The sequence below is a fragment of the Alligator mississippiensis genome, chromosome 3 (assembly GCF_030867095.1).
Source record: "Alligator mississippiensis isolate rAllMis1 chromosome 3, rAllMis1, whole genome shotgun sequence".
Classification (NCBI taxonomy): Eukaryota; Metazoa; Chordata; order Crocodylia; family Alligatoridae; genus Alligator; species Alligator mississippiensis.
Window position 1 is genome coordinate 288,639,802 of NC_081826.1, and position 14,670 is coordinate 288,654,471.

General features: G+C 44.8%; 1 protein-coding gene across 1 annotated transcript in view; it reads left to right on the plus strand.

Moving 5' to 3' along the window:
* The window catches only part of MYO5B (myosin VB), a 404,810-nt gene that overhangs the window by 197,428 nt on the left and 192,712 nt on the right, over nt 1–14,670 (plus strand). Inside the window, exons 6-7 of the mRNA XM_014593958.3 lie at nt 6,496–6,639; nt 9,961–10,042. Of these exons, the coding sequence (XP_014449444.1) occupies nt 6,496–6,639; nt 9,961–10,042 (226 nt within the window). The remainder of the gene's footprint in view (nt 1–6,495; nt 6,640–9,960; nt 10,043–14,670) is intronic.

The following is a 14,670-nucleotide window of genomic DNA, read 5'->3' on the forward strand; positions in this document are numbered from 1 at the left end:
TGTGAAAACTGAATGGATTCAGCCTCAGGCTTTTTGACTGTCTGTACTTAACCCGTAAGACTAGAATACTGCCCCATACCTGACTCTCAAGAGAACAGGGTAGTTTTACTTACTGTATTCAACTCTCATTGATAAAACAGACACTGGAGTACATTATCCAAGATAGCTAAGGTATCTTTGAGGGTCAGTGAAGGGAAGAGAGGGTGAGGTAGCTAGATGTCTCTGTGCCATCTGTTTTGCCAGTACTGAGGTTTTTCAGTCCTAGCATTTCCCTGGCACAGCTAAATATGCCTTCACCCATATGGCATTTTTTCTTAAGTTTAGGGAGAGCTCACTTTATTATCTGCTCTAATTTCTCAATATTTTTCTCTGAAGGCTCCTTCCTGTGTGCTGAAAATAAATCTGTATTTCCTCTGCCAACTTCAATTTCAATTTGTAAAGCTAGGATAATTAATTGTTGTGTATCTGACACAAACTGTTAGGGCTCTGCCAGCAAGTGGTCTCTTGTTCCATTAAAAAGTAATGCACTTGCTCAATGCTGAGCGGCAGCTGAAAGCCATCGAAAACTCTAGCCTGATTCCTTGGAGCTAACCTGCTTGTTTAGGTCTGCATCTAAACTGTAAGTGCTAAAGTGTGCTGCTGTAGGTAGTGGGCAGCACAGTGAAATAAAATGAAAAAATCCTTTTCCTCTACAAATATGTGAAGGACATGAGTGTGTTCATGTAAAGCCAGTGTAATGGGTTAAGAATTAAGGGTCTCCCTGAACCCTGCGAAGGGTTTTACCTAAAAGCAACTTAAAAACTCAAATCCCCTGGACTTCCAAAGTTCCTAAGTTACGTGGGTGCTTCAGAAAAATGTTACTTCCAGCATTATTTCAGGTGCCTGAGGAACTTTTTAGTTTGGTGACTGGGATCATAATTTATTTGGATTACTATAGTGCTTGGGAGCCTTATTTTTTGGATCCCGTCGTATGAAGTATTAGACAATTGCAGAACAAAAACGGATCTTTCCCCAGAGAACCTAAAATTTAAGGATGGGGCCTGAGAAGAACGTGAATACTGACAGACAATGGGGCACAAGGAAACGATGAGAAAATATTAGCATGATACGTAGTAGTCAGTCATAGTCGCATGGTAGTTTAATTGGCACCCAGTATTTCAGCTGTTGCTGCAAAGCAGAGTTTTAATGAGGCACAGTCCAATATTTTAAATTAATTATTTTATAAGATCAACTTAACGAAGTAGCCAAAAGCTAAGTGTGGCAGTTAAATCAAGTTTCTCTGTTAGGATGGGCAGTTTTGGGGCCCTGATCCTGTAAAGACTTATGCACAAGATTTAATTTTGCTTGTCTAAGATTGAGCACCTCTAGTGTAAACAACCTGTGAAGCCAGTGTGAACTGGCATGAGCCCACTGGCAGGTCAGTGTAGTTCCTGCAGGAGCCATGTTGACATGTCAGAGACCTCTAGGTCTCTTGGCCCTGATGTTAAGGGGTGAGGGGAGGGCACACATGTGTGAACACAAGGAGTGGGAAGAAGGTTGAGTACCTCTGGGTGCTGACAGCTGTCCCACTCCCTGGTCTAACTCATGGCGTTTCACAGAAAGCACCATGAGTTACTGACCATTCTGACCCAACAGATAGTTGTTGTTGAGTTGGGAGGGTGCGGGATCAAGCTCCACTTTGGAGCTGATCCAGCAAGAGAGGCTGCATCTGTAGCCTTCTCTCCCAACTCTGCTGTCTCAGGATAGGATGGTGAGAAAAGAGGGGAGGGAAGTCCATGCTGGGGTTTGCCCATAAGTAGATTAATGCACAGGTCAGGGAGCCCTGCTTGCAGCTTGCTCCTCACTGGCAGGGAAGCAAAAGCTTTGATTTTAAACATGATGCCGTTTTTGTCTCCTTCCTGGTTGGCAGCAAATAGTGGGGCTGCTAGGGCCTCTCAGCCAATCGGCATCAGGGAGACAAAAATGGTGCCAAGTTTAAAACCATGGCTTTTGCTTCCCTGCTGATGAGGAGAGAGCGACAAATGGAGCTCCTCCAACAATCGGCAATGTGAGGAGTGGGGCAGGCCTGAGCCAGGCCAGGAGCACTGCACCTTCTTCGGGCTGTGGGTGGGGGTGACAGTGCTGGGAGTGGTGGTTATGGGGGGGCTAAGGTGAATTTTGGGGTGGCTATAACCCCCAGACCCCCCTCTAGTGCCTCCAGGAGCACAGGTGGGTAGCTCCCTGCAGGTAATTCTAATGGAGGAGAACGGGCATGGGGGTGCAGATTGAGGCCCCCATGGTGGGGGAGGGAATGAGAAAGGAGCTGGGGGTACTGCCCAGCCAGGATGGTGAATGGGACCCCAGAGCTGGGGTGGGGAGCAGGATGGAGCCACAGGTGGCTCACCTAAGGGGCACGGAGGGGAGAAAGGAGAGCCCCGAGCCCACAACGGGTAGCCTGCATCCGTCTTTGCCCTGCTGGGCTCCTTTCCAGCTGTGGCAGGGGGTGGGAGTAGGGAGGAGTGGTGGGCATGTGCCACCCACCCCTAGCCTGGCCACCCCCCCCCTCCCCCCCACCTGCAGGGCATGGAGGCCTGCCCTGCCCTTGGCAGTGGCAGCACCATAAGTGGGTCCTCTAGGGGACTGGGGGGGTGTAGGTGGGGCAGCTCTAATTTGTGTTTGCCCAGGGCCCCAATAAATCTTAATCTGCCTCTGGTTTTCCCTGCTTGCGCTGGAGGGGGTGGGAATTGGAGTTCTCCCACCTCAGGCAAACTCCAGACAGAAGTCCCTTCCCTCCCTTCTCCCCTTCCCATCCTGAAGACAGCACTGGGGATGGGGATGGGCTGCTTCAGCCCAGCCCTGCTCCCAGCACGCACTAACGGAGGTTAATGAAGGTGCTTCACTTTGGAGTGCCTTCATCTGAACCCTAATGTAATGAAGGTTCATACGTTGCGTGATTGGGCACTTCTTAAAGTGCCTAGCAGCTGTGCACTTCTGTCAGTGCACACCTATACAGCACTTTCAGTGGCTGATCATATGACAAACGTCACTTCTGTCAGTGCCCTCTGTTTTATATGTTAGTGGGTCTCTTGGTTTTTACAGTATCTAGGTTTTAATATCCTACTGTTCAACTACTAGCATTCACGAACCTTGGGTACCACAGTGACGCTCATGAAATTAAACAAAACAAAGTTTAAAAAAAAATAATAATAATAATGATGCTTTACTTAAGTATAGGGATGTTCTTATGTTAAAACCGTACTTTATTTCATGTTTGTATGTTGAGACTTATCTCATATGTAGAATTTCTATCACCATAGTAACTAGCTGCAACTTGCATACTGCTGTCAACTGTCCATTCACCTGAAATTTTAACTTTTTTTTTTAAATTTAATAAATACGCTAGCATGTCAACCAGAGTGAAAGCGGGTGTTCCAGAGTTATGCTGCACAGTCTGATCTCTCTGCAGTGATCTAATGTTTAAATGTTTCAGTGCTGTGAACAATACAGCACACGTTCACATGTAAACGGGCATTAAGGGGTGATCTTCTCCATGCTTTTCCAACATCTGAAGCTTTCTTCCCGACTCCACCTACTATTCTTCTTTTTCATCTCTTTTGAAGTAGGTACCAGAAATGGATTGCAAGAAGGACTCGTTTGATGTACAATATGGGCTTTACACATTTAATGAGAAAGGCATTGCTTTTTCCTCGTTCAGTGTGTGGCCCTGTACATCATGCTTATTACTCAAAGCCTGATTTGACTACAAAATTAATCTTTTTTTTTTTCCTCTTGGCTTTTAGCTGGAACTTATAAATGTCGCTGTACCTTTTTAAGAGAAGGCTGGATAGGCATCTGGCTGGGGGCATATGACCCCAGTGCTCTTTCCTGTCTAGGCAAGGGGTTGGACTCCATGATCTGTTGAGGTCCCTTCCAACCCTAGCTTGTATGAATCTATAAGAGGTTTTGCAGTTTTGTTTCTGATGCTTGCATGCTAAAGGGATTACCCTGCACTAGTGCAGAAAGACAGGCTAAGATGTTGGTTTCTAGCCCGTCTCATTGAACCTGGGTAGCTCCAGAGGTCGTACTATGGCCGCTGAACATGAGGTGCAGCAAGGGCTTCTAATTAGAGTCTGGTCTCTTGCAGAAGTTGGAGAGATCTACAGAGATGTTGCTGCAAACTGCTTCTTGACCGGGGGAGGCAGGGGGAATAGTTTTATTTTTGTGGGAAAAGGTGCTCAAACTCTTCTGGAAAAGAGAACTAATTACACATGTGAATGCTTGCTCGGAGGATGAGAGGAAGGACTCGAGGAACAGAATTTGGGGCTGCAGCAAGTGAAGCGGGGGTGGGAAATGGGGAGTGGAATAAATGGCAGTGGGTATGAGCAAAATGCATGCTTCGGATTTCCCGCCCCTCCTCTCCACTCTCTTCTTTTGGAAGTAAAGTAGTGGAACTGCTTTGTCTGAAACATCTAGAAACCTCCACCAGAGGTAGTTATCTGGCCTGGAAGATCTCATCCCAAACTATTAAATAATAAGCAACTAAAAACGGGGTTTTATCGTCTCAAGTGTTGAGTAACTTGAATAGACCATGCTACAGCTGCACCTATAACTAGGAATCAAATAACCTTTCACCAAGCCTGATATGTTTGGGTAATTGTTGCCTCAAACAGGAATGTCATGCTTCCCAATAACGTGCAGTTCAGTGAGGACTAGAGAGAAGGACTATTCAGGTGGCTGAAAGAATAAAACATGGGGCAATAGATGTTTGCCTCTCTAACATCTGTAAGAGTTCTCCTCCTTGCTCATTTCCTTTTACTATTTGTTTAACCTGCCTTTACACTGATCTCATGAGAGCAGGGTTAACATTGTCCTGTGTGCTATATCCAGTATGTATCGGATTGGCACCTGCTGTGGGTACCTTTTGCTTGACAGATTTGCACCTTATGAATAGTATAGTAGTAAAGTTTGAGGTCTATGTAGAATCTGTAAATGTTGAAGGTCTAACCTGGCCCAGATGCTTTTAATTGTATACTACCAGAGCTGGAATTAGATGGGATATTCAGGGGACAGGGTGATTTTTTGTTAGATATGTTTTTTTATTTGGGTCCCATCATGCCTCCTTCCCTGCCTCCTCTTCCCCCCCTGCCCCCCAATCCCTATTTCAAACCAGAGTTCTCCAGAAGATCCATTAATATCGACCCTGTAATCATTTCTCCATTCCAACCGATTGAGTTCAACTGCCTGTAATGGGGATATTATGTGACATTGCCTGAAGCTAGTGTTCCCTGGGGGATTTGTTTTAATGACAGATTTTTAATTAAGAGCTCTGATGAGATGCTAGAATTAGTAAACTGTTTCTAATAGCTTAAATCCTCAAGCTGAGTCTGCAGCATGAGGGGCTTTAGATGGATCTGGGGACTGATGGGTCAGTGAAGGGGAGAGGTTTTTCTCTCTTCCTTGTCCCAAAGCATCTTGATGCCCATCTTGCTGGGGTCATCTGATCCCAGCAGTCTTTCCTGCCCAAGTGCAGTGCAGGGGGGGCTGGACCTGATTATCTGCAAGGTCCCTTTCAGCCTCTAACAACTATGAAAGTATGAATCTCCAAAGACATTTTGTGGTTACTACTCTAACGGTGCTAACAGATGCGCAGCTCCCTGCTGTAACTTATGGTGCTTTCCAGAAAGCGCCATGATTTACAGGAAGCCTCCCCCAGCCCCAACCCAACAGATGTTCACTGTTGGGTTGGGGGGGGAACCAAGTACTGTGGTTGTATCTGCTTTGGGGATTATAAGAACTCTAGATCCGCCCCCCATCGGGCCAGAATGAAAAGTAGCTAGATGTTGTCCTTTGCCATAATGATGGGTGTGGGTGGTATGTGAAGAATAACCTTTGTGCAGTGGGGGGGGTTCACTAAAATGCTATTGATTCAAAAGATTCCATTATCCTCAGCTGTCTTTAGCTAAGCAGGTTTGTTCTTCCTTACAAACAATTGTTTTGTTTCCTGTGATGTGCTAATGATGACTTTTAATCCATGGGAATCAATGGGATTCGGTGTCCAACTCACTGTGGTCCCTTTCAAAATCCCAACCTAAGCACCTTGAAGCTACAAAGGTGGTTCTGTGAAACCAATGGGCATACAAGCAGGTGAGTGAAGGGTTGAGAAGGTTTCAAAGGCCAGGCCGTGAGAGTTGCTACGGGCATGGAATGCGGATATTCGCAGTAATTGGAGAATAAGTGACATCATATTGAGTTTTTTCAGAATTTTCTACAGTAAAAGTACTTGAAACTAAAAAACAACTTTCAAACAGTAAACTCGTATCGTTTCAAAGATGAAACTGCAGCTCTGTCCATAAGGTGGCTGATCTCTAACTCCATCTGGGAACTGCTTTCTTATAGCCCTGCTTGACTTATGTAAGAGCGATTTATTTATTGACAGCAGTTTTCCAGAGAAATTAATGTGCAAATTTACTAACAAAAAAGAATGTTGTTCTTAATGTTTTATTCCCTTTCATACAGGCAATTGGAAATGCTAAAACCACCAGGAATGATAATAGCAGTCGTTTTGGGAAATACATTCAGATTGGCTTTGATAAGAGATACCATATAATTGGTGCCAATATGAGGACGTATCTCCTGGAAAAGTCGAGAGTTGTGTTCCAGGTTAGTTATGCAACACTTTCTTTTGAACTCTGGATTTTATTATTTTTTAATGAACATTTGTGTTTTTGGTACTTCTTGCCTTCGATGACAACCTTTAGAAAACTGACAGGATGTCAGGAAAAAGATTAAATCCATCTTCCTTTTATTTTTCTAAAGGTTTAAAGTATTTAGTATTTCTTAAGGATATTTATATTTTTTTAATTGTACAGATGAAATTTGCTGGGCCATGGACCATTCGAAGTTGATACGTTTTTTCCGTGTTGTTTGTTTTTTGTGTTTTTGGTTTTTCTTTTACCATGCTTTGTCCAGAGACCTCTGGAAGAATGATATAGCACTGGAAAGCATCTTCTGGGCCATCAGTTTTAGTCTTGCTATTGCAGCCAGAATCATCACGTGTTTCTATACGTAAATGTACCCGTCCCATTAATAACCTTGTCTCTGTTTGCCTCAACCTCTGCTGCTGATAGAATGGGGGGAGGGCAAATCGTGGATCCAGCCGGCGGATTCCATTTCCCAGAAGCCCCTGCTTGTACGGCTGGGGCCAGATTCCATGGAGACCCCAGCAGCAGGCACACTGTGATAGTTAGGCTGGGGTTTCCATGGAGACCAGCCCCTGCAGCACTGGCAGGGTGCATGGCAGGGTGTGGAGCTGCTCTAGAGCAGAGCTGGGATCTTGCAGCGGTGATAGTGTGGTCTGGAACTGGGTCAGAGCCATGACCTGCTGCCTGCATGCCCCAGGCAGGGATGTGTAGGCAGTGAATCGTGGCTCTACTCCGTCTCCTTGCAATGGTGACAGTGTGTTTCAGAGCTGGGGCAGAGCTCCAATCCACTGCCTGCACGTCCCTGCCTGGAGGCATGCAGGCTGCAGATCGCGGCTCTGCCCCAGCTCTAGACCATGCTATCACCACTGCAAGATCCCATCCTGGCTCTGGACCAGCTCCCTGCCCTGCCAGCAGGGGTGGTGGTAAGGGTGAGGCTTGAGGGGGGCTACAGCCACCCCAAAATTTCTCATAGCCCTCCATAGCCACCCCTCCCAGTGGTGCTGCTTCTGCCTACCCCATGCAGGTGGGAGCAGCTGAGCCTGCCCCGCTCCTGCCCCTGCAGCACAGACTGTCAGCCCCTTCACCAGAAAAAGGCTGGTGCTGCTGCTGCCTGCCAGCGCTGCTGGGGCCATGGAAACCTCAGCCCCTCTGGTTATCACAGCGTGGTTGCTGCTGGGGTCTTCAGGGAAACCAACCCCAGCTGTGCAGGCAGGGGCTGTTGGGAAATGGAGTCCACTGACAGCTGGGTCCAGCCCATGGGCCAGACTTTGCCTGCCCCTGTGATAGAAGTCTTAAAGAGCAAAAGTTAGTGAACCCCAAAACAACTGACCCTTAGGATACATAATGCAAATGAACAAAATTTAAAAAATTTTAGGTTGAGATGCCATAGTTTTAACTGAAATCCTGGAACTGATGATATTTCTCTAGCGCCGAGAGCCCCTTTTGTATGTCTTGACATTCCAGGTCAACCTAAAGAATCCCTGACCTTCCCCTGGAGAGCTCATTCTTGGAAGTGTGAGTTGTACTGGTGCCCCTAGCACTGAATGACTGGATGGTGACTTCTGACTTTGTGTCATTATTCTATGTGTTTCTCATTTATTCCACTGCTCCATGTGCACAGGCTTGCACGTGCTACTAATGGTGATCTGTGAATCTGGTGGAAGGTGGGAGCGGCAGGGCACAGTGACTGCTCATGCGTTACCAAGGCCCAGTTCTCTAAACGGTGCATTCAGGGATGTTTGGGCCCAGGAAGTCATTTCCCATACTCCCTACCTATTGCAATCCAGCATCTCAAAAGCAGCTGGAATTTTTACCTAACTTTAAGGAGAAGTACTGGAAAAGCAAAAACCTCTTAAACTTGTGCAAGCTATGTGAGCGAGAAGGTTGGTGGAGAGCTGGACTTCTGTGATGCACATTTTTCACGGGGTTGCTGTGCCGGGTTCAGAAAGTATCTCGCTTTCAGTCTACACTTCAGCTGAAACTTGGAACAACTTGTTTTTGCTGTGATGCTACACATTTTACTACTACTTTATTTATATGTTGCCCTTCCCTCAAAAGTCTCAGGGTGCCTTACAATAAAAGCCAAAGTAACTTAAAACTCTCTATTCTGTTTCTATAATGAGATTAGTATAGCAAAACAGCCTGCCCCAAAATACAAAGTAATCCACCCCACCTACTCTTACTTCCTTGCCTTTTACCTGAGAAAACATCCCTCCCTGCTCCAGCCTGTCAGGCTGTGCTAGTGGCTCTGACTTTCAGAGGTGGCTTTGTATTTCTGCTTTTGCTTATAAAGGTGTTTGAAAAGATTTTGCCCTACTTCTCTACCCAGCTGTACTTCTGTATACAGCTAGTGAAACCTGCTGTTTGTTTTGCACTTTGGTTATAATTGCAATAGCCCTTAAGGTACCTAAACCTTATTTATCATTTTCTGTAATTTTTTTCAATCAAAAGAATGAAATGAATGAATTGCAAATGCAGAAGCAGAAAGAGTTTAAAATAAATTCAGATATATTTTGGTGCTTAAGTGCTTCTAAACTAAATAAAATAACGAGCTAAATTGAAGATAGACTTAATTAGAATTTTGTAGTTGGCAAAAATCACAGAATTCAAAGAAAGTTTAAACTTAAAAAAACATCCCTAATATATTTGGGAAAGTAAAATGACTTGTACAGTTTGTAGAGCAGAAAATATAAAAATGCACATGCTCAGCAGAGGTATAATAGGAGTGGAGTACCAGTGTAAAACGGCACACTTGTGCATTTTGGAAAACGTAATTAAAAATCTTTTGAGTGGGGTGGAGGTCGGCGGGTAGGTTGATATCTCTCTGCGATTCCATTACTTTCATTTACCAGAACTGCAGCTAGCAGTGGCTCAACAATATAAATACCCAGGTTTCTGATCTCCTGGGGGTCTCAAACAACTAACTCCGTGTTATTAAAATAACAGTTCCCTCTTTCTTGACCTGTGACCTCACTTTTTTTACATTCAGATTCCATGAAATAAATTATTCCTTTTGTAAGATCTCCCAAAAACTATGCTCATGAGAAGGATATCCTCAGCCCCTACAGGACGTGTGTGTTGCTTAATTCTGACCCTCAAGCAGCTGTTGTGATTAGCATGGCTCCCTTAACTGTGACACAGAGTTATGGGGGCAGTTACGTACCTTTTTGGGTTTGGACAGTAACGTGGACATCCCTGCTGGCAGTAAGGAGAGAAAAGGAGGGCTGCTGAATGTCCTTAAGTCTTTAACTCTAATATGACTCAATGTTTTGTTTCTCAGGCAGAAGATGAACGAAACTACCATATCTTCTATCAGCTGTGTGCCTCTGCCAGTCTTCCAGAATTTAAAGACCTTTCCCTAAGTAAGTAAGCTACTTCAGCAGTACACTGGGTTCTCTGAGCCACCTGCAGCCTGGATATGGCAGCAAGAATGAAGATCACTGCTAGAAATGCTGTCGTCCTCCTTTGCATGGCTTCAGTTCTGTGAGCCAAGCATAGCACTTAAAATCTTATCAAAAAGGTGTAACGGGAAAGAAGGCTGGAAGGCCTGTTTTCATAGGGAATGTGCATATTGGGTCCATATAGCCTCAGTAGATAAAACAGCACACCTCAGATTAAATCTCAGTCTGCATCAGCTCTGCTGTTGCAGCTTTTGAGACTGCGCCTTGTTGCAAAAATATGTGAAAGGGGTTATGCGCTGCTGTGGCTGACATCAGGCTCACTTCTGAACAGTGTTACTCAAAACTGGAACAAACAAAAACCCAGTATTTTGAGGTTATTCATGGAGAAACCAAATACACTCTATTTTCTATAGCAGCTGCTTACTGAAAATGACAGTGTCTGTGACATGAGCACCATGGATGCTGGTTGATCTCTAGCTTTTAAAGCAGTCTGTTTAGTGCTGTGTGATTTATAATTCTGATATTTAAAATAATAAACATGTATCTGAAAAAAGGGGGAAGGATCTGATCCCTTTCTTGGATACAATGTTGCCCTCCAGTGCGTTTTAAATTGGTGCAAGCAGTTAATTGCTGCCACAAACCTAACTGTTTAGATATCAGAGAATTAACTTGATGGGTGGGAGAAGAAAAGAAGATTCAAAATCACTATCTTTAAAATTAAAAAAAAAAAAAAGCAAAATGTAGGACTTGGTGTCACAATTATTTAGAGGAGCAGAAATGTGCATGTAACTGCCTGGGGCTTGATCATTTGTTCTTGGCTATAAAGGGAAGCTAGCACTGAAAAACTGCCCCTGAATTATGTAAATTCATCTGCTCATGGACAAGGCAGCGTAGAGACATAGGAGCTATACGTAGAGAGTTCTTTCTAGAGGTAAGAGAGGAATGGAAGTTGGATCTTCTGCCTGCAGTTTTCATGGAATCATAGAAAAATTGGGCAGAAAGGGACCTCTGGAGGTCATCTAGTCCAAGGGCTGGCAACCAGCAACCTGCAAAGTATTTTGATCTAGTCCGCAAATCTGGGGCTTCCATTGCGTTGAGTGTGTGGGAGGGTGAGGGAGGTGATTGGCAGCAGCCTCTTTGCATTCTCCAGTACAGGAAAAAGCAGCAGTGGCAGATGCTTTCACTGTGTTGGTATCGCGCACTTCACCCTGTTAGTTTAGGGAGAAGCGGCAGCTGCAGGGAAAACCAATAGCAGCAGGAAAAAGTGGCAGAGGTAGCTGGGTTCTAGTACCCACTCTTGCACCAACCAACCTACCTTTGACCTACACTGGCTCAGTCCAGCCTGCATCCTTACAAGGTAGCTGACCGCCTGAGGCAGGATCATCCCTATCCAAACCATCCTATATAAATCCTTGTCTAACGTACTAGCAAAACTACACAGTCAATCTGACGCACACAGCCATGAGTTGCAGAACCTGAACATGGCACAGGTGAAGCAGGGGGACAACTTGGTTAGTTGACTTGGTGAGTAAATCACTTAGGAGTGATGGTTTGGATAAAAAGCTCTGTATAAATGCCAAGTATTGATATAGATAACTGATCACTAAACATTATGAGTAGCTATAAGAAATGAAGTTTCACAGCAAAATGGTAGCCTGCCAGGCTTAAAGCTCAAAAATGTGTTTGGTAATTAGGAATACATTTTTTGCACAATGCGTATTTTTTACTTCACAACTGTTAAGAGAGCATCTTGCCACAGGCACTAGCAGCTTGGTGTGCTAAAGAACGAGACTGTTTTCTTTCAGTGCTTTGTGTCTTATTTATTCAAGACCTCTGTGCTGTATGCAAATAATGTTTGTAGAATGCAAACAACGAGCCTGAAGATGCAAAGAGTATTTAGAGTGGTGAAAGTATATTTTGTGCAGCATGAACTGGCCTAATATTAATTTCAGATTGAGCCATATTTGGGCATGTGGTTATTTGACGCCCACCTTCAGATGTACTGAGAAGGAAAGAGAATAATAAAACCCCATGTCTTTTACTGTAGGATGAAAAATGAGTCACTTAGGCCCAAGACTGACAGCAAGTACAAATGCACTTTCTGGCACAGTTTCTTTTCATTTTTGTTTCTGTGCCGTTCAGTAGGGACTCAATGAACTTAAGTCGAAGCAGGAAAAGCCCTTCTTAACTTTATAGGCTGCAAGCCTAATGCTGTATAGAAGAGCCTGTATGCTTCAGGAATTGGGGTTATTGACCGTGCTTCAGTGTCAGTCTCATTTGCGTGAAACTCCTATGGTCAGAGTCCTCTTTCATTGCTTCCAGAAGATCTTGACTCAGGCTGTAAACATGTCTCATTTGAGACAATCTTGATGAATCAGAGTTGAAATCTGGGACAAAAGAGGAGCAGCACAGCCCTTTACACATGCAGCCCTTCCAAGCTGCATTGCTGTTCCTTGGCCACTTGGTAACAAGGGAGAACCTGCAGCCTGGCAAGTTTTTGTTCCTGGAATGACTGGCAATTAACTTAAATAACTCATGGTTAATTTAGATATACATACTGTTGCCCTTTGGGGGAAGGGGGACAAGGGTTAGCACACTTTCTTGTGTCTTTCACACATACTTAAAGCTGGACAGTGGACGGGTACCTATATAAGTGTCACAACCCAAAGTTGTGATTTTTGTTTGCGTGTGCTTCGGCACTGCTAAATTGTTCCTGCTAAATTGCAGCTTCTTTGCACGGTGGAGTTTTCTGCAGCAGAGGAGAACCCCGGTGCAAAGGAGAATTCCCACCAAATTTGTAGCTTTCTTTGCAGGGTGCATTTCTCTGCTGCAGAGGAGAAATGCTCGTTGCAAAGAGTTCCCACCATTCATATTAAAATTTGAGCCCCATTATTGACTTGTGCTAAATTATTCATACGTGGCAGCTAGTGATTGGTTTGCTAGCCATATAAAAAGCTTGAGTGGTTTCCGCCCAAGTTGGAGGACTCCACGAACACCAGGAGGAGGAGACTTCACGCTGTGTGAAGATCTCTAAGCGCTGCGGATCCTCTCGGACCCAGCGCGTTTCAAGCAGGCTACAGGGGTCTGATCAGCCTCTCGCCTCTCCCGGTCGCCGAGCGCAATCCTCGACATATCCCTTTCCCTGCGTGCAAAAGGATCCACGGAGCCTAACAAACTTCGTGTGAGTCTATTCAGAGCTCTTTATCTCGAGTACTTTCTTTGGTTGGCGCGACGGGCTTGCGGTTTAGAGCCTCCAACCGGATAGGCTAGAAAAGTGTTCACGGGAAGGAACTCTAGTCCGCCTCTCATCTTTTCTATCTGTAACTGCAACTTAAGCAAGTTTTCCTGCCTGCACCGCGACCATCTTCGGTGTAAGTAAAATAATCTTAAATCAACCACTACGCGTCCATGACTAATTCTGGTTCGCCCCCGGTCTTCTCCGACCCCACGTGCCCGGGCTGCTGGCCACAGCCTGCGTGCGCAAAGACGGGCCTGGCTCGCCTCCGGCCCGCACAATAAGATCCCAGGACTAAAGGCTTTCTCCTGGGAGAAATGCTGTTGCTTTATACCTATATGGCTGCATGTCCACATGAGTAGTGTTGGAAAGATATTGGTGCAACGGTCCGCTATGGGCTCCTTAGAGGAGAAGTTTTCTGTAATACCAACTTTGATCTCAAAGCTCACAGGCTACAAGAAACTTAAGGACTTTTACAACTTTTCAAGCTCAACATTTTGTTTTTTATCCTTGTATACAAATAATTAGAAATGCAGTTTGGCTTACTAACCTTAACACGCAGGGGTAACTAACCCATGGGTAATGTCAAAATGTTATAACTGCGCTTGTCAGTTTGTCTCAACAGTTGCTGGTAAATTTTGGGTGCGCCTTTTACATGCGAGACGCAAGTAAAAGGCATATGTCCAGACACAAGTAAAGGGGTGCAGTCTCTAGCATTCCAGGGCAGGAGCTTCAGCAGCCAGCTAACGGGAAGGCTAGATGCAAGTTTATGCTTCAGCTGGACTGTCTAATGTCTACTGAAGTAAAACTCACCTTATGTGCTAGAATGTTACTAACTTCTGCTTTTTTAGGTGTTTTTTTTTGTGGTGAAACCAAAGATGGAGTGTTTTTTGCCAGCGTGTGAGTCAATATACTATGAGTATACTGAGCTGGTAACTCAAGAGAACTGCCTCCCTTCTCTCCCTTCCTTCCTCCACCCTTTCCCCCCCCCCCCCGCTTTATGATTTTCTGTATCCTGGATTCTTGTCGGGGACCTGAAGCTTGAGGTGTCAGGCTTTCAGTTTTCACCCATTTCTGACAATAGCAGCTTTCTTTGGGCTCTGAATTGCTGCTGAAATATTGTTTGTAATGAGAAATGAGGGAGAGGTTAAAAAAAATCCATGTGCAGCTTCAGTCTTTTCTGAAGATTGGGCTACATTTGTTCAAAAGTTGTTCCCCACTGGCCATAATTTAATGCTGCATTATTTCTGCCCCTTGGGTGGATGAATATTTGAAAAGCTGGCATTTGTCAAAAAATGTCTACTTCTGAATTATGAAGAAATCTAGAAAAGGTATGCTGAGGTCAGCTGTATAA